The sequence below is a fragment of the Gossypium hirsutum genome, chromosome A05, assembly GCF_007990345.1.
Source record: "Gossypium hirsutum isolate 1008001.06 chromosome A05, Gossypium_hirsutum_v2.1, whole genome shotgun sequence".
Lineage (NCBI taxonomy): Eukaryota > Viridiplantae > Streptophyta > Magnoliopsida > Malvales > Malvaceae > Gossypium > Gossypium hirsutum.
Genome location: NC_053428.1, coordinates 5175285 through 5196412, shown reverse-complemented (window position 1 = coordinate 5196412; position 21128 = coordinate 5175285). Strand labels below are relative to the sequence as shown.

Sequence of the window (21128 nt, the reverse complement as noted above, 5' to 3'; positions counted from 1 at the left end):
TTTCTTCAAAACCTTCCATTCTTTTTTTTTTTTGCGACATTTACATATTCTTTATTATTTCTCTACTGTATTTTCACCCGCTAATGATTCTGTAGAAACGTTACTAAGCTACTATAAATGGACCTTACTATCTCTGCCGCATTACTCCATCAATTATATAATCTTGACCGTCGGCTTGGGTTAATCCTATACAAGTTTAACGGTTTTATAAATATTTTTCAATTAATATAAACTTCTTTTAAAGGCACGCTTTCCTTATTATATAGTTTTTAAGTGTGTATTAACATCGCTGCCTTTACATTAAATATTTCGAATTTTAAAATTTAAATTACTTAAATGCTTTTATTATAAAAGATTAGCGCTAAAAGCTAAACCAATTATGGTAACTAATTTGATGTTTATTGCTAATTACCATTATTCTGGGAAGCTAATTATAGCCTCCCACATCAATTTCTTTTCACAATTCTGAGAATTACCTTGTTTAAATTCAAGCTGCTTAATTGATAAATTTATCACGTGTAATTATTAATCAAGTAATTGCATTTCCGTAATTGCAACAATTTTTAATTTTTTATATTGTTTTCCAATATGATATTTCACCCTACAATTTAATTTTTTAAAGAAAATTTATTAATTCATTTTATGGATTGGACTATACAATTAAGGAAAAAATTACAACCAACACTCATCGGCTCTGTCACAACTAAAGCACAATATATTTAGAGTGACTGTAAGTACTTAATACAATAAAGAAATCAGCCCCATATATTTCAAAGCGACAAGTAAAAATCAACAAAAAAAACCAAATATCCACCAACTTTAAGAAGACGATGGCAAAATTACCTCTAAAATCACTTGCAAAAGTAATATTGCATGTATAAGTAATACTAAAAAAACATACTATAAGAGTAGATAAATACTTCTAAAAATAAAAACTTATTAAACAATGGAAAACAGACAAAAAAAACATATGAAACTTAAAACAACATAGGTCTTAAACATAAACAAATTAAGAAGCTGATGAAAGGCAATCTATTTTTAAAGAAAAACTGTTGGTAACTAATAGAATTACAAATTATAAAAAAACAGGTTTATATAATTAAAAATAATAAAATTAAATAAATTAAATTGAGTCTTCAACTATCACAAGAAATGTTGTACGTAATTAGAATTGCTGCTTGAACTTGTATTTTAGTTCGAGTAATATACACCCAAATGCATTACTTTGTTTGAATAACATTTTGTACACTATTAATATAATTTTTCGATTTCACAAGCTGAGTCAAGAAATTGACAAATATTAATGATGTAATAAAATATTAAAAATATAAATATTAAAGAAAAAACACATGATAATTTTTTTAAATTTATTGTAGAGAAAATACACCATATCAAATACTAACCCAAATTTATTATAATTTAAAAAATTATTTAATTTTATTAAATTCAAAATATTATTTTTTTTCGCAGCAAAAAGTTGCAATATACTCGTCTAAAACTTTTCAAATCTTCTCTTACCCGTAAAAGAATCAAACTATTTGACCAAATTCTTTTGATTCCTTTTTATAATTTTAATTCCATTTCTATGTAATGTAATTTCTGGATCCGAGTTAATAAATATTTCGTTTTCTAAATATTAAATTTATTATAATGTAATTTGTTTTTTAGAAAAAACTATTCGTTTTAATTAAGATATGCTATAAATTTTTATACTCTTTATAAATTTTAAAATTTAATATTTTTATTTTTATTTTTATTAAATCAATCTCTCTACTCATATTTCAAAATTTTTATTCAATTATTAAATTTAAGTTTATTATAATATTATTTTTTAATTATATTACTATCAAATAAATATTCTAATATTTCATAATATACCCATCTAAAACTTTTCAAATCTTATCTTACCCATAAAAGAATCAATTTATTTGACCAAAATTTTTTATTTCGTTATTATATTTTTAATTCCATTTCTATGTAATGTAATTTCTTGATCTAAGTTAATGAATTACAATTATTCATGTTTATTATCTAAATATCAAATAAATATACTAAAGTGAATTGCTTTTTTTTTTACATCAATTCAACATGTAATATTCTGGTTAAGATATGTCATAAATCTTTTTACTCTTCATAAATTTTGATATTTGATATTTGTATTTTTATTTCTATGAATTTAGTTCTTCTACTTATATTTCAAAATTAAGGTCTACTTGTTACTACTGTTAAAATTATTTTGTTAAATTCAATTATGCTATGCTGTCATTTTTTGAGTTACATTACTATCAAATGAGTTTTTTTTTTAAATGTAATACTAACAAATTTAACAAAAAGAAAAATAATTTATGAGTAATTATAAACATTATATAAATAGAAAAAGGGATTATGCAAAAATATGCTATCATTTCTAGGAATTTAGTCACTCAACTTTTCAGATTTTAAAATTCAGGTTCAACTGTTAAATATTGTTAATTTTTGTCCTTAAATTTAAGTTTATTTCAACGTCATTTTTTCATTACATAATTATCAAGTGAGTTTATTTTTTAAAAGTCACAACGACAAATTTAACAATAAAATTAATAATATTAATAGTAAAACTTAAACTTTAAAATATAAAAATTACATAAACTAAATTCTTAAAAATAAAAATATAAAAATTAAATTTTTAATTTTTAAAAAGTACATAAACTTATAATATATTTTATCCTTAAGATTATTACCTAACATCTTAAATATGAAATTTATTTCAATTGTACGAGTGGATTTTAAAAACTTATATATATTTTTTCATTTATTTAATTTTTTTAGGACTATTAAATAGTGATATACTTTCAACATGAAAAAAAAATCATATAAAAATATTTTTATTATAATCTATGAAAACTTTGATGAAATTATAAAGTTAAAATTTTAAAAACTATGGTGTTACGTTCTAACATTATCGTGTGAGTTTTTATTAAATTTTATGTAAAAACTAAAAACATTCATATAATAATATAATTTATTTTGTAAATAAATAGTTAATTTTCAAATAAAATATATTTAAAAAAATAAATAGTTAAGACACTCATCATCATTTTAATCTTATTTTAATTTTTTTACTTTCAATAACAATATATTTAATAAATTCTTTTAGATATTTAGACAAGATACACTACAGATTTACTTCTATCACCGTTACCATACCAAATAATTATGGTTATGATTATAAATTAGTCAAAATTATTTTGGGGCAATTCCCAGGCAATAAGAAAAGAAGAGAGACCCTACCCTAGTGTTCTTGGGGGAATAGGTCAGCATGCCCTCAAACCAAAAGTACCACAAAAAAGTACACTTTATTTTTTGTGTAAGACAGGGTGGTCGCCCCCCCATTCCCTTGCCCTGCTATCACTCACGTTTACAATTTATTGGCTTAAACCGCCTATAGGTGGGACCCACCCTCAGAATGAAATGCTATGCTTGTTGCAGCCTTTTTTGATAATGACACATCGGTCGCAGGATATCAGAGACTTAAAGTTTGCTGGGAATTTGGAACCCTCAGTCTCCACACTACTCGTATGTGTATAGTATTACAATACGTATATACCGTATTAGATTTGATGTCAGTCTCTATTTATTATTATTTTTATATAATGTTTTGAATTATCAATAGTTCTTCTTCAACTCTTAGATAAGGGGATAATACATTTTAGCAAGGGTAAAGTCAGAAAATTTTTTTAGGGTGGGTCGGTTGAAATTTTAATTTTTTATAGTTTATATTTCTATAATTTATAAAGGATTAAATTAAATTTTTATAATTTTTCATTTTAGGAGGGGCCGGGGCCCATGCCAACCCCCTGGCTACGCCTCTGCATTTCAGCACATTCAAACACACTTCTTTCTACAATGACAATTATATTAATACCAATCGAGCTAAAACTCAATCTGCGATAGTAATTAAATCTTAATTCTAAGTTATAAAATTAGTAAATTAGTGATATAAGATAGAGAAATTAAAGGAATTATAAACTAGAGATTGGAATGGTTTTATTATTTATAGAGAGAGGGATATTGTAAATCTGATTTTAGATCTTAGATTGAATATAAAGTTGTTTTCTTCTTTATTTAGGTCCAATAATTTTAATATAATAAAGTGTTCTTAATTAAAGATTTAAAACAACCATTAATTACATGCCAACAACTTACAAGTGGCGAATGAAAATATGTTGAGATTGACGTTATTATTCATGTGAACCTCAATTTAACCTCAAAGTAATAATATTATATTGCATATGTAAAAAGGAACCATAGCTTAGAAATGCTAATGAAAGATTAAGAAGGGTCATGTCATAATAATTAACAATCCATAATAGACACCAACAAAGGGGGGAAATGTATAATGTGATGAAGCAAGTTGCTTAATGATTAATTAATACTTTAATGCCATGACAAATCTTTCACAACTTTGGTTGCCATCCAGCTAAATACAGCAAAGCTTTGATTGGCTTTCTTTATTTTAATATGAATGATAATAATATTATTATTAGCCTACGGGTCAAGTCTTTCTTTCAAACTCACAAATTAGTCCTTGCCATGGCTTCATTTGGATTGAGATACAATTAGTCTAATTGAATATATTTGGTGGTTGGATTAGCCTTTAATTTAGGAACGCAGCATTGCTGTTTGATTTGATAATTGAAAACTTCAAGTGTGGTGTTATACCAATGTAAAGCAAGCTACAGGAAATTAATAAGAAAGGGACAACTTATTCTCTAGATAAACAAATGTTAATCTAATATAATTTAATTCATCACTAAAATTAGTCGTTCTATTAATCATGGGAGTTAAGTAAGACGGTAAAAGTCTCTCCTACCTTAACTAGTGGTTGAGGGTTCAATCTTTGTATTGGGTATAAAGTAGCTTTAAAACTCATGGCCAATATTTACCCCTTAATAGGCCTATAGAATGTGAATGATTAGTTACTGGGCTCGCTCTTATTTAAATATAATATTTTTGGAAAAAGTAAATTACTATAGTGGCAAACCTCATGGCTAAACTAGCCACTGAACAAGGAATGGGTTTACAGCTGGTTCAACACCCGCCGGAGGAGCTGCTACGGGTGATGCAGGCCGACAAAGAGGGTTGATCTATGCCCACAACAATTTTCACATAATCTTGGTCACCTGTTTCGAGTTTTTGCTTTATTCATATTCTTTGAAAAATTATTATTAATTAAATTTTAATTTTAAAAAAATTAAAATATCATGCATTTGCACTTATCAAAAGTTGATTAAAATAGTTATTGATTGAATTTTATTTTTTTAAATATCAGATGAAAAAACAAGAATTAAAATTCAAAAACTCAAAGAATGCAAAAAACCGTAACAGATCAAAACGAGTTTCAACAAATAATTTTACTGTAAAAAAATTTGATCAAATTCAAATTGGTCCAGCTGTAGCCAAAAATTTATGATGGGATCTGAGGGGTAACAATCACACTAGGGCTGTAGGGCAGACTCAATTTCATCGAACAATCTGGCCATCTTTTTATCATAGATGTGCAACAAACATGGATATAATTCCAAATTTTTCAATGAACTGATGGAAGGTTGTGAGATTAATGATAAAATTAATAAAGAAAAACATTTGAGTGAGATTTTGATTTTTCAATTCACTTTAAGTAATACAACAACAAAAGTAAAGCTTACTAATATTGGTCCACATGAGTGGTGATGCACTTCATGGAAACATTAAACAGATCCATGAAACTATCATAATTAATCCCAAATAAAAAAGTTTGGTTATCCTTTTTTATTGAAATTAAATTCCTCGCAAGCTTTATAATTTTATCAGAATTTCCATTTTCTCCTTTGAATCTGAATCATGTAATTTATCACTTTTTTTACTCCATTCTCCCCTTAATTGTGGATCATATAAAATTATCTTAATGATTACAACCTTTTTTCAGTTAAAATTTTCAGTTTTATATAGAAAATATTAGTGTTTTTTTCTCATTAATTAAGATCATAATTCATAGTTGGATGTGTTACTAATCACAATCTACATTTTCACTCCGTCTAATAAAAGTTCAATGTCTCTTTGAAAAGAATGGTATATTCCAAAATCCAGTTTTCGCTAAATCAGTTGAGTATATTAAATAATAATAATTAACTGAAATAGACCGTTTTAAGAGAGGTGTGAAAGTGTGTCTTGTTGAACAAGCTTTTCTATTGACATGTCAAGGAAAATGTGTCTAGTTAAATGCATTTTCCGATAATTACAAAGAAAAATCGTCCAACTGAACATGCTTTCACACACTTTAAAAATAACATATTTATCTAAATTTTAAAAAATCGACTTATTTGATCGATAATTTTTTAAAAATATATGGCTAATTTAATCTTCAGTTTGTCTTTTAACTTATATATATATAGATTTAAAAATAGGATAAATATTATAAAACAGTAATTAAAATATTAAGTGTTATATCTTTAAAATAAATTTATGACTTGAGAATGGAATCGTAATTAAACATTCAAACAACTTGTTTGGTGAATTTCTAAAAAAGAAAAGAAAAGCAAAGTGGATCATGTGATTGTGGATGACTTATTATTTTATTTTATGCAGGGAAGCTCTTTTATTGAAGAAACGGAATCCATTTGGTTTGAAGTGAAAGTCAATATTTACAAACCATAAGAGCTAAGCTCAATATAAGGGAGCGAGAATAAAAAATCTACTCTTTTAAACAACATGAAGGATGACTTTTCATTTTGATATGTCACACGAAAACGCGATGATCAGAAATGACAAATCAGTTATTTAATAAAAATTATATGTTCTGTTAATTAAAGATAAAAATAGTAATTTTTAGTATTTAATTCAGGTGTTAAGATTAATTTATTGAAAATTGATTGCTAATATTATTAAGTTTGAATTTTTCATTATTTGTTAATAAAATAAATTTAGTTACTAATTATGAATTTGTTTTAATTTTATGTTTAATTTGTCAAAATACAATCTTTAAGATATTTTCATCAAATTAACTCTAAAATCTAAATTAGACATTAAAGTATTAAAATATATAACTTTTATAAAATATAAATACATAAATATTATATAAAAAAATGTGAAACTCATATACTATCATGTATATTATTTATTTGAAAGAAGCTTGTATCAGTTCTAGGCTTGGGGTATCTTCCCTTTTCTTTTTCCAATTTGTTGCTGCTTGTTGTAAGCCATCCTTTCTAACGTGCTTGCTATTAATAAATATTACTTTTTTCTATTAAAAGTAACACTTTTTCAAAGTGGATGTCCTTTTTTAAGTAATAGTTAGTATACTACATAACGGGTTGGATCACATGTTCCTGTTTTTTTAGAAAGTAACTAATGTGAATGTCATTAATGTACAAGGAATAGATTAACACGCAATTAATCAATAATATTTGGAATGATACCAAAGAGAAAATGTGGTTACGATTTTAAATATAAGAATGCTCACGAACTCTGAATATAAATTGCAAAATAAATATACATAATATTAAAAAATAAAATATTTAAAATAAAACAAATTTTAAAGGCATAGCTCACTTTTTAAGTGTGCTTAGTTGTAATTTACGCTTTCAAAGTTGTGAAAATAAAAATCAAATTTGATAGTGGGAACAAAAATATAAGAGTAAATTCTACAAATGGTTACACAATTATGTTTGGTTTAAAATTTTTTAATTAGGCTTTTAACTTTTGAATTTGTTCATGTTTTAATCACTCATGGTTAAATTGACAATGGGAAGCCTTATTCTAACTGGTACAATAACACATTTAGTCCTCAATACTTATATTTTTTTATCAATTTGATCCTAATTCTAAATAATTCAATAAATTTAACCCTTCACATTTACAAATTGTATCAATTTGATCTACAAACTTCTTAACCAAAGTTTTTAGCTTTTAAAACAGAGGCATTCCACATCTATTATTATTTTTTATTTATGGTTGAAATTATCCAATTCGACATATAACCCTTTTTTTATATTTTTAAGAAGCTAGTGTTAGAAATTAACTAAACACCATTAGAAATAATAGAAAATACAAATTCTAAAAATATAATATATAATAAAATTATATAAATAATTTATTATTTTTTTAAAAAATAATTTTCACTTTGACTAGCATAATTTTAAAAATGTCTTTTAAGAAGTTGGATCTAGAACCTATCAAGGTACTGATTCGAAATAAAAGATTGAGCCAATCAACCCGCGAACCAATTGAGTCGGCCTAAAAAATTCATTAATTTGACGATTGAACCGATTTTCTCTATTTTTTTCTTTAAAATTATGCTAGCCAGAGTAAAAAATATATATATATTTTACAAATATTAAATTATCTATATAATTTTATTATATATATTATATTTTTAAAATTTTTATTTTCTATTATTTTTAATGGTGTTTAGTTAATTTCTAACACTAACTTTATAGAAATATAAACAAAAAGAGTTATGTATCGAATTGGATAATTTCAACCATAAATAAAATAATTAATAGAAGTGGAATGCTCTGTTTTAAAAGTTTGAAAGCTTTAGTTAGGAAGTTTAAGGACTAAATTGATAGAATTTGTAAATGTGAAGGATTAATTTATTGAATTGTTTAGAATTAGGATCAAATTGATAGAATATGAAAGTATAAAGACTAAATGTGTTATTATACCAATTAGAAAAAGACATTCCATTATCAATTTAACATTGAGTAACCAAAACAGTAACAAATTCAAACTTTAGTGTCCAAATTAAAAAAATTTAAAATTAAGAGACTAAAACAAAGACGCAGGCATAATTGAGTGACAATTTATATAACTTATCTATAATATGAAAGTAGGGATAGAAGTAACATGATTCGAACTCATGCCATAATATAAATGATTAAGCCATAAATGATATAATATTAAAGGTAGTATATCCACGTAACTTACATTAAACTAAATATTTTTAATAAAATTTAAAAAAAAAATAAGAATATTTTTTTTTTGATAAGATCGGGATAAATCTATTAATTTCATCATTAATGTATAAATTTATACACAATCAATTATCAAATATAAATTGATATAAAAAGAAAAAAGAATTCACGTTACCTTCCTTTTATGATGATATCTTCTGTTGGTTATGACTTTCACTTGTTTGGTATTCATTGCCATTGGCGTCAAAGAATCTATGCTGTTTTGTCTGCATGTCTTCCAAAAACTTTCATGTTCCCTGGTGTAGGAATTTCTCGTACACTACATGCTTTTTCTTTTTGACATGCATTGGACTCACGGGTACATGATGTATTTTTTTTTTCTATTTCTATTTCTGTGATATATTTAAATTTAATTTACGACAAGTTTTCACCATTATTTTTTTAAAAATGTAACTGTATAATATTTTGGTCTAAATAAATAAATAATGTGGTTATAATAGTTACAATGATGTTTGTAAATTTCAAAAATGAAGTCCATTTAATAATAAATATTACTAACCTTGTTGATTAATGATTCTAAGCATTGGAGTTAATTATAAAAAAAAATTGAAAATAGAAATTGCCCTAATGTTGTCAGTGTCTTTCACAAGAATATTCTCTATTGCTACATTATAATTAATGGCATGGTGAGAAGTGGGCTTCCTAGGAGCTTCCATTTTAATGCATAACTGTTTATAAACTTTATATTTAAGTAATTAATGTAACTTAGCCTTACCCATGTGAGGAGTTTAAAAACAAAATACAGATGTAGCATTTCACTAAAAGTATTTTGGAATCCTTAAAAGGTGGGGAAGTTGGCAGTTTGTTTATTTAATAGAAGTGTTAATCATATATTATTATAAAAATGTAATTAATATTTTTATATAACTTTTTAAATTATTAATATATTTTTTAGAATCTCTAAATTGAAGATGTTATATGCTTAAACGTGTTTAATTTTATGTCCTTCAATATATTACAATAACATCAATGTTAATGAAGTTAAGACTTAATCAACTAAATTATTATCTTTCTAATTAATATTATTATAATTAAAGACGATAATGACAGTAGTACGATTGCAAAGCAATAAAAAAAAATAAGAACACAGGTTTTACATGAAAATATTTTTGGGAAAAAATCACTGGCAGATTTTAACTATATCGATCATTTTAAGGGTTGAAAAACTCAGTTCTAATCAAAGTAAAATAGTAGAAGTATAGTTTTATATGGACTCAACTTGTGCGGTATGGTCCGTACCGCGAGGGCTCCACCCCTACCTCCACTCGCAACCTTGATCCAGTTTTGTGCTTAATAGTCCACACTCCCGCTCCCACAAATCCTCTTATTTTACTACTGTATTTATTTCTTTAATAAGTAACGAGAGTCAGGTCACATAATATTTAACAAGTATAAAAATGACGAATTCAATAAAAAGAAATATTTAACTAATACCTAAGGATAAATTATTTATTTAATTGTAGTACTCTAAACATTATCTTAAATCTTAGAGTTAGGAGCTAATAATGACTGATACAAATTATTAATGAATAATTTGTTTTGTTTTTTTTTTTTGGGGGGGGTGTGGGGTGGAGGTGAAGTGCTAAGATGTTGATTAAAGAATGGTAACAAAAAATTTGCTTAAAATTATTGAAACATTAATTGGCACGTATATCTTCTTGGTTGTAGATATCGCAAATCTAGCTTAGCTAGCTGTCATTTGTTGTTCCGACATCAAACACTGAAATGATAGAAACGGAAGACCGTGATCCATTTACAATTAAAAAAATTAATTAAATAAATTTTAGTCCAGTAACCCTAAACTTATCTTATTTTGATACCAATAAATTTGAGTTCATTCCAATTATTATTTGAACTTAATTCTAAAATTATTTTTATTTTTAAATTTAATAAATCAAATAATTTATTTTATTCGAAATTTGTTTTAATGTGGTCATGTATAAATCCATGGTTGAGAAAGAGGGTTTTTTCCCCTAATGATTATAGTTGTAAATCATCGATTTCAAGCAAACCTTCTCTAAATGTTTAATTTACTAGTTTGCTTTATAGCCGTCTCTTTCTAGTGTATATAGTGGCTGATTTGTGGGCGACATGTTTACAAATCATTATCCAATTTGCCAATAAACTAGCTCGGTTCCAGCCATGCAGCGCAATCTTCACTATTGTTTAATCAAAAATAGTAATCATATCATATTAGAGAAAAAAAAAAGTCCGAAATCTTAATTCTTTAGCCACTTCTCCTCTCGAGTTGCTGAGATAGCACTCAATCTTTGCTCGCTTACCATTATAATCATTAATTTTTGCTCGTTTGGTCTTCAAACCTGAGTTTGTTCCAAAGATAGAAATGATGGGTCGGTCCCCGATTTTGTGGAATTGGGTATAAATAGAAGACAATAATTTATGCACATATTGGGTCCTCTTCAACGGAGGTTTGGACCTTAGTCCAGTGAAATTTCGAGGAGCATTTATATTTCACTTTAAAATTGTACACGAAACCCTAGACCAAGAACCATATGTTCTCCGTGATAGATTTTTCTGATGGAACACTTGGGCGGCCATAAATGGTTCAAAATCAAAGAGACTACATATATCTATGGTTCCTATCAGCTTAAAATGTCTCATAGAAGCCGATCAACATCAAAGCTCAAGGAACCATGGCTGCCAGTCCCTCGATGATGAAGTGAGTCGGAAGAACTCTAGGAGACAAATGAATAGTAGTCTACCTGTTCTGAAGCATTTATTGTGGTTAGATTCTTCTTCTGTAAAACTGGGTTTAGAATCAATCTCCTTGTCTGGTTTCGTAATGGATTTCTTCTCCATGGCATTTATGAACTTGCTTAGATGTTTAATATACTCGGGATAAGTTTCCAGGTTGCAAATGGCCGCCACCTTTCACCCATAAAGGCTCCTATTTTCCCTTCATAAGCTCCCATAATCGTTTCGCGTGATACCAATCGACAACCTCAACGTTTTTGCCATGCAGACATTTGTATAACTAAAACTGAAGAACTAAGGAAGGTAACCAAAATAATGATGCAATGGAAAAGATACTAACATGTATAACTGGATTGGAACCGGACAGTTGACTCGTCGTATTTTGTCTATGTTCTGCAAATATTCCGACCGAATGATTTTTAAGGATTGCAGCAGAAAGGAAGTGTTTAGAGTTTAGAGGAAGGTGAAAATGCTTTGAAAATATCAAACCAAAATGCCTGAAAGGGTGGCTCCCCTTCCAACAGTTGGCCATATCTCCATATTCCTTCTTCAAACAATTCTACACTGCCTCCATGTCATAATACGTGATGAATTCTGTTGGCTATTACAATTACAAGGGGAAATGAAAGCAACTTATCATATAGAAATTTATACATACAGGTAAAAACATTTTTCTACCAAATCAAATTTTCAATCAATTTAAAAATCAATGGACATTCGTCGATTGAATTTTAACTCGATTGATATAGATAATGTTGCCAATACAAGAATACTTGGGCTTGAGTGCATTAGAAAGGAGTTGTGAATAATTTTAGTCATTGTATAAAAAAATAAATATAATCAGAACTTATATTGAGATAATTAAAAAAAAATTCGCAATGTTGTAGTGTTGTTTACCCTCAAAACAAAGCGAAAGACAAGAAAAAGAAAGAAGACGAATAAATACAAACTTAAAGACTCTTCTACCTTACGGGAAGATCTTCATGTCCTAAATGATAATAACTGCAAAATAAATAGCATTGTAGCGGGTATAACTTAGTGATAAAAGTGTGATTCATTCTATTAATCCCCTAAGAGTTAAGGGATCTTTCAATTTATTTTATATTCCGAGTAAAAATTTTATTTTTTAAAAGAATTTAATCATACATTCTCGTTATTTGGATCTAAGGGCCAATTAAATTATATATATATTTAATTATATTCTAACTAAAAATTGAAAAATTAAATTATAAAATTATGAAACATAATTTTTTTCAATTGGATCAATACTTACAATTGAATAAGTATGAGGAAAAGATTCATAAATAAAGATACAAAAGTGTATTTCTAATAGTAGCTAATTTTTTTTATGGGATAGATTGAAGCAATAATAATAACAAAAGGAATAACACAAAAAAGATAATTGGACATTAAAAAAAAAATTCAGGATCCATTTTTATATTATAGGAGCACCGTGAGTATCGGAAACATGTATAAATTCTTCTCAAATATCCTTAATTTTATTTTTTATTTACTTATATAAGATGGATTAAAATATGGGTTAATCACATTTGTGTTAAATGCAAACAAAGAAGAGTTTAAGCCATTTCATGAAAAGCTCTTTGAGGAAAAAAAAAGAGCGCTTGTGTTCGGAGATTAATAAAATGAAAATTCATTTATTTATCCATTTTTATTTTTTTTAAGGGAAGAAGACAAAATGGAAAAGTTACAGCCGGCCAACCTGAAATTAAAAGCAAGCAAAACAAATAAAAAAAAAATGTTGAAGGAACATGTTGCTTCAACACCAAGCATCATAAATCTTCTGACATATCTTATACACACAACAAAATAACACAAAACATACAAACAAAAATGGAACCAGGGAATCCGCTCGGCAGAATGAATGATTCGTATTGCCGTTATTATCGTGTCTGCTATCTCCCCTCTGTTGCTTTGTTGCATATTCCATATTCAGAATGATATAATTATTTAGACCAACATTGGAGATGTCTCCTTTAGAGTCCTCCAAATTTGCTGATTTTGCCTTGAAAGAACAAAGATCAAGAAGGCTGTTACTAAGGGATGCTTGATTTCCAAACGCACCACTATGTTTCGTTTGTTGTGTGTTTGATTGTAACAACAAAGGGTTGCCTGAGGAAACATGTAGAGTATTACACGAGCCACCAACCGCCATTCTGGCATCTTGGAAGTTCGGATCATTAACGTGATTAAATTCTCCACAACCGTTCGTGGGCTTGTTCTGCGACGGTTGATTGAGATCTACCGATGTTGGGATCCCTTGAAACAAAGTTCCATTTTTTTTCTGGTTTGCAGGTACCACGGCTGGCTGGATCTTCCCAGAACCATTGATCGGATTGTTCGATGTTTGACAATGTCCAGGTTGAATCACGCTAGAAGAAATCCCATGTAGGCTTAAAGTAGCTGAGGTGTTCAGTCTCCCAAACATTCCACCTGGTTGATAAGATGGCAGAGAGGCACTTGAAATCCTTCCAGGTCCAGTCAATGTGTGAAAATATCCAAAGCCTCCCAATGGACCCATGCGCAAGTAAGACGGATCTTTACTGCCTAATGTAGCAACAATGCTGTGTCCCATGTAAAGCCTATATTTCTGCAAGACAACAGAAGATAGTAAGCTTAAATACTGCACACTTTATAAAAGCTCATACTTCAAGTATATGCAATTCTCCCATGTGTATGGCCCAGCCTAACTCTTACAAAAGCTTGAACTGAAGTTGCAATAACTTCATTAACAATGTGCTAATTCTAACAAGGAGTAAAATGGTAACAAAACACTCCACTAAAACTAGCAGATTGGTTGTTACGTTTTCCCTTGTGAGGCCCTCACCATTCATAAGGACATTACCTGTAGATGGCTTGCTACAGTTTCCCTTTTGAGGCCCTCAACATTCATAAGGTCAAGAACTTTCTTCGGAACAGCCTCTGAATCATTTAAATAAAGAGAAGATGAAAAATTAAAACTAGAAATGAAGCTGGTATGCTGCGTCACAGTAAGAGACACGAATCTAAACAGCATAAAACTCACTATCAAGACCCAATTCGTTGACAGCTGAAACAAACTTCCTATGCACCTCATCAGACCAAACAACTCGAGGCTTTTCCTGGATCGAGCGATCCTCATCTTCGTGTCCGTTATCTTGATTCAGTGCATTAATGTGATCTTTAAAGTCAGGTTTGTTTTTTCTCACAACGTGTTGCCATATGTTTTTTAGCTCCTCGATGCGAACTGGCTTCAATAAGTAGTCACAAGCGCCATGAGTAATCCCCTTCATTACAAGCTCTGTATCGCCATGAGTTGACAACACTGGAATTTCATCAAGAATAAGATAATATGGTATAAATCACTCTCAAACACTTATAATTTACTAATCAAATTTAGATCCAGAATAATTATGGGTTTATAAAACCATCAAACTTCACCCAAAAAAATTTTTCATTCATTCCACAAATAATTCAAAAGACAAAAGAGGGGAAAGAGCAAAATCAAATGGGAATAATTCAGTGCCATAAAATGGAAAAAAATGGTTAATACTTACTGATTACAGGTAGGTCCATTTCAAGCCCCACGAGTTCAAGAAGCTTAAAGGCATCCATGTCTGGCATGTTAACACCAGTAATAACCAAGTCATATCTGTTCCTGTTTTCCCTCAACATTTTGAGGGCCGTAGTTGCCTGATTGGTTGTGGAAACTGCAGAAAAAGAAAACATACATGATATGTCAAAAAGAAGCCCACTGTCTTAGCATTGTTACAAGTCAAACCTAGCATTCTACAATTACAAAGACCCTAATCACGTCAAAGCACAAGACACAGATCTTCCTGACAGAAGCATTTATTTAACATTTTGAGAACAATAAATAAAACTTTGAATTAAAGATTGAGAATAAACAGAACAGTAAACACGTAACTTGTGAGCAGAATCTAGAAGTGAATTTCAACCTTTGAGATAAGAATAAAGAAAAATTTTCAAGAGCATTCAAAAGGGAAAACAAAAACAACCACTAACCATGATATTGGCATTTACGAAGGAGATTCTCCAAAACTTTGAGACAAACAGGATCATCATCAACTGCTAAAACATGCATGCCAATTGGAAACCGGTCCTTACCACCATCTTCACCATTGGAACCACCCCTTTTCTCCTGCAGGGTCATTGATAAAATAAGGGATCCAAACACCCACCCAGATACAATCTTTTTCAAGTTTATCGATAGTACCTATCTAAACTCAGATAGCCAAAACCAAACTGAAATGGTGGAAAAAGAAAAAGTAAAGCTTTGCAATTAAAATGATAAGTAATTCTAGTACAATAAATAACAGCCTTTACTATATCTGCCCTATGACTCGATCAATTAAGTAATCTTAACCGTGGATTTGGGTTTGTCCTACACAAATTTAACAGTTTTATAAATATTTCATTCAAATGGGGTGTAACATCATTATTTTTTTTTATTTTTTAAATGTTATTATTAATTTAAAATTATATTAAATGTTATATAAAAATTAAAAAAATTAAATTAAATTAATACTTGGATAATTATTATTTTTAATTATTTCATTAAATTTAAAAATTAACATATAATATAAATTATTTAATTTAAATAAAAATAGATATATAATTTTTTTAATTTTTAAAAGTTCTAAAAAAAATTTATATAAATGTCCATAACTATTGTATAAATTTATTTTAAAGAATAGTATTTTAATTTCTCATTTTAACATTTTTTTTGTATGTTTTTACTTTCTTCAATTCTTTTAAATTTTTAAATATTAAATTAAAAATAAATTATAATTTAATTAATAAATACAATCAAGTATATCACACACACAAAAAAAACTAATATATGTTATATTACGAGGTTTTAATTAAATAGTTATGTTTACACTATAGTTATATGACATTTGATATAACATATGAATGCCATGTATCTTTTTAAACATTTAAATTGTTTTTAACAGCTTTAAAAATATAGTTTTAAAATATATTTAAAATTTAAAATATTAATCCAAATAATTTTTAGGAATATTTGAAATACGGTTTATAAAGAAAAAAAAGCTGAAAAAAAATATTTATTTAAAACTCTTTTTCAAATTAAGAAAGGAAAAAAATTTTAAAACGTTTCTATAATAAAATTTTCATATCTTTTAAAATAGAAGTGTGCATGGGTAGGGCTGCCCGGCCCGGCCCGAAAGCCTGCCTAAAAAATTGGAGGGTTCGGGTAAAAATATAGGCCCGAAATATGGGTTTGGATAAAAAAATGAGGCCTGTTTAGAAAACGGGCCAGGCCTCAGGTAAACCTTTTTTGGCCCGGGCCAGGCCTGGCCCGGCCCGAATTATATACTAAATATATATTTTTTTATTTTTAATCATATTTACATTTTATTTTCAATTTTAATATAACCACTTTTTATTATATTTTCACTTTGTGTATAGTTTTAAGAATTATTTTACCCTCATTTTTTATTTGTTTCTTGTTTTAATATTTTTTTTTATGTTTTTAAATATATTTGATTTATTATATTTTAAATTTTTTTATTTAATAAAATAAGCTAAAAAAATTTAATCTGGGCCGAGCTGGGCTTAACAATTTTATTTTGGGCCGAGCCTGGACAATTTTTTAGGCCCATATTTCAGGCCGAGTCGGGCCCAAGCCTAGAATATGGGCCTGAAATTTTGTATGGACCCGGCTCGGCCCATGCACACCTCTATTTTAAAATATATTTAAACAAGTCATTAAATATAGGCAAAATCAAAATTTTAATGACATATTTTTTGGTATTATTCATGTCTTTTTACAGTTCATGGTTGCCTCTTTCAACACTTTCATTAATTTTTTTTTGCTTGCCGCTTTGGACCATTTGGGGTTAATTTATTCATCGTATTAAGTGCTTGCAATCACTCTAGATATATCGTACTTGAGTTGTGACACAGACATTGTTAATATGTCATAATATTTTATTGATGCTGAGACTAAAACCTTTGTTGTGTTGATAGAGTTTGTCCTTCACCATCTACAACGAGTGTTTGTTATTTTTTTCTTGAATTGTATGGTTTCATTAATTGAATGAATTAATAAATTTATCTTTCAAAAAATATATAGAGTTTAACATTTAAGAATATTTAATTTAAAATTAATAATAGTTTTTAAAACAATAAAAAATATGTTTAAAATTTAAAATTGTCATTTAAATAAATTAAATTGAATTAATATTAATATTAAACAATAAAAAGAAATATTTAATCTTAATTTTTTTTAAAATATTTAATCTTAATTTTTTTTTAAGAATTACAAAATAAAAAGTAAAAATCATATTTAAAAAATTAAAGATTTTTAACTAAAATTATAAAACAAATAATATTAAACAATTTTTGTATAAAAGTTTGTTTTTTGATTAATAATTGACATAAATGTTCTAAAAATTAAACATTTATATTATTTTATTTCTAAGTTGTCAATTATAGTATTTTTGAGATGCTGTAAATTTTGTAACAAAATTTTAACAAATGAATATAATATATTTTGATTTATCTATACAACTAAATCCATCCATCACAAGGGATGAAAAATTAATATATGATATTTATATAATCATTACCATTAAATATTTCAAATATATTATAAATAAAAAATTATTATTTTAAGAAATATAATCAACGTATTATATTTTAAAGTTAAAAATAATATTTTTTGATAATTGAGGATGTGGAAAGGGGTTGCTTAGAGTTAAACCTAAACTTTCATGCCTATAATATAATATTCTTGGTATTAGGCCAATTTTTTTTTTTGAAAATTAATCCGTTTATTAATAGGGCCAGAATATCACTAGAGAAGTCCAAATCAAATCCCAAACAAAACCCAAAGTAAACAAAAAGAAAATAACAAAACATAAGAAATAAAACAAAAAGTATCGTCTTCCTCACCCAGCATTTCCAGACTCTTCTCGCATCAAAGATCCCTATCAATAAACGGCGAAGTCTTCCAAAATCCAACAATGAATTGTCCGGAAAAGGAAAATAGTTGAGACAGTCATCCATATTTCAAGATTTTCTCAACCTAATCGTTGCTACAAAGAAATGTCTATGGAGGTCGACTAGACCGCCGATCAGAATCGACGACTTCTACAGCTTTCAAAGGCGCATCTTCAATTCTACTTCATTTCACAAACCCTCAACAGCCATAGTATGTGCTGCTTGATCATCTTCACACGCAATAAATTGGATTTGGCAAGAATGAAAATGCTGCCAAATTCTTCGCATCCCAGGTAAAAGGTCTTGATTATGAGTAGTCTTCACTTGTTTGTTGAATATTTCGAACAATCAACCTAGAACCACTCTCCAGTATAACCTTTTTAAATCCCAAATCCAGAGCAAATTGAAGCCCATGAAGAACAGCTATTGCTTCAGCAATCACTACCGAATGAGTCAGGTGATAACCCTTGATGTAACAGTCAAATTATTCAGTGGTGTCGGAAACAGTGATTCGAGATCACTAAATCCGATGAGTAATTTTAGAAATTTTAACAAATAATAATTATAGGCCAAGCGCGAACTTAAAAGAATTATTTTTTTATTAGTGAATTTTGCGACTTTAAAAGAATTAATCAAGAAATTAGGGTGAAAACGAGGTATTGAGACCTCGGATTCATAAACCGAGCCATAAATATTTTTATAAATATTTATGGAGTGTTATTAAGTCAGTATTAAAGTTTCGTTAGAAAATTTTAACGTTTGGTTAGTCAATTAATTAAAAAGGACTAAATTGAAAATAGTGCCAAATTTATTAAATTGTGATTAAATAGTTTAAGTGATTAAAAAGGAGGGATTTAAAAGGCAATTGGACCTAAAGTGTATGGGCTGGACGGTTGGGCAAGACAATCAACAAAAAAAAGACAAGGAGAAACAAGGGCAAAATGGGAAATTTTGTAAATTAAACATATAAAACAAGACAAATTTGAAAAATCTAGAGATATCATCATTTTTCTTCAGCAAAAACGTCATGGGAGGTCTGAAAGCTGCTGGTTTTTCATACTTTGACATATGTGAGTTCAATTCTTGCCCTTTTCTTTGATATTTTTATGTTTTTGTGACTTTTACAATTAGGTCCAAGTGTTTAATTCATTAGTTTTTGATTTTATGAGATGATATAAAATGAATTTGAAGCTTTGATTTTGTTGTTTGATGATTTTATCAAGTAATTTCAATAGAAATTGATTTTAGGACCTAATTGTGAAAAAGTTGTGAATTAAGGTTTAGTGTTAAAATTCTAATTTTCAAAGGTTGTGTAATAGTTTAGAATGATGGAATAAAATGTTAATTGAGAAAAATTAGCTTAATAGATGGGCTAACTGAGCAAGGACTGAATTGTATGAGCTGTGAAATTTAGAGGAAAAATGATAATAAACATCTTGAACTAAAACAGTTTTGGACAGCAGCAGTAGGTTGACTTTGAAAAATCACCATAAATTGTATAAATTGAATTATAGGATGAATAAAATATGGAATTAAATCTTATTGAGTCTAGTTTCTTATAGAAGAAACATTGTAAGTAATTGAATTGTAAATTATGAGATATAATGAATTTTGTGAGACAAGGTTAGAACGAATTCAGGTTCCCCTGTTTTGACTTTGGAAAATCACCAAAAATTGGATAAAATTAATTAGAGGCTCAAATTTATATGCTTAGAATCCTTAATGAGTCTATTTTCAATAGAAATCAATGGGAACATTATCCGAGTTCTGTACTGTGATATAATTAATTGTTAGTGAAGAGAGGTCAGAACAGTAGGATAGTGAAACAGGGGAAAATTAAATGAATAAACTGTACTAATTGGCTAAACCAAAAATTCTGAAAATTTTATGGTGGAATGATATGTGAGTCTAGTTTCAGGGAAAATTTACGGATCTTAATTTCGAGCTCTGTAGCTCGAATTATAAATGATTGAGTGACTATGACTTGTGTGAACAGCTTGATGTGAGCATTAATAAGTAAATTATGAAATTGTACTTACAAGAATGTTATATACATTAAGGATGTGGAATGGAGAGGAGGAGGAGGAAAAACAAATGATATATGTTTATAAGAAAACAGTATGAGAATGATACATATCATGACATGTATATATATGACTAGTTTCAATATGATGCTTGTTGGGTATGAAGTTGGATTGAAATGTCTAAGGCAAGTATTTTATTCCGCGCATCTGAAATGTGGTATTTTATAAAGATATGATCTAGCTTTAAATATATATGCCTGATGATTAAGCTGAAAATATTTGGTAAGATGATAATCATGGTATAAAAGTATAAGTGGTACCATAATAGACAAGGTAAAATGAGTATGAGAGACACATGTATGATGACATACAAATGCTATGTTTGTAGTTTAATTGAGAATGTTTAATC

General features: G+C 27.9%; 1 protein-coding gene across 2 annotated transcripts; it reads right to left on the bottom strand.

The window, feature by feature from the left end:
* Positions 1-13343: 13343 nt before the first annotated feature.
* On the bottom strand, positions 13344-16037 carry LOC107958917 (two-component response regulator ORR24). Of its 2 annotated transcripts, XM_041112964.1 has the most exons (6): positions 15943-16037; positions 15732-15867; positions 15263-15415; positions 14752-15030; positions 14572-14648; positions 13344-14316 (listed from the first exon to the last, which is right to left on the bottom strand). In XM_041112964.1, the coding sequence occupies exons 2-6, from the start codon at positions 15808-15810 to the stop codon at positions 13486-13488; spliced, it is 1419 nt and encodes a 472-aa protein (XP_040968898.1). In that variant the 5' UTR covers positions 15811-15867; positions 15943-16037; the 3' UTR covers positions 13344-13485. The 2 variants fall into 2 exon arrangements, with proteins under 2 accessions (XP_040968898.1, XP_040968897.1); XM_041112963.1 differs by having other exon boundaries at positions 15732-16008.
* Positions 16038-21128: the final 5091 nt, after the last annotated feature.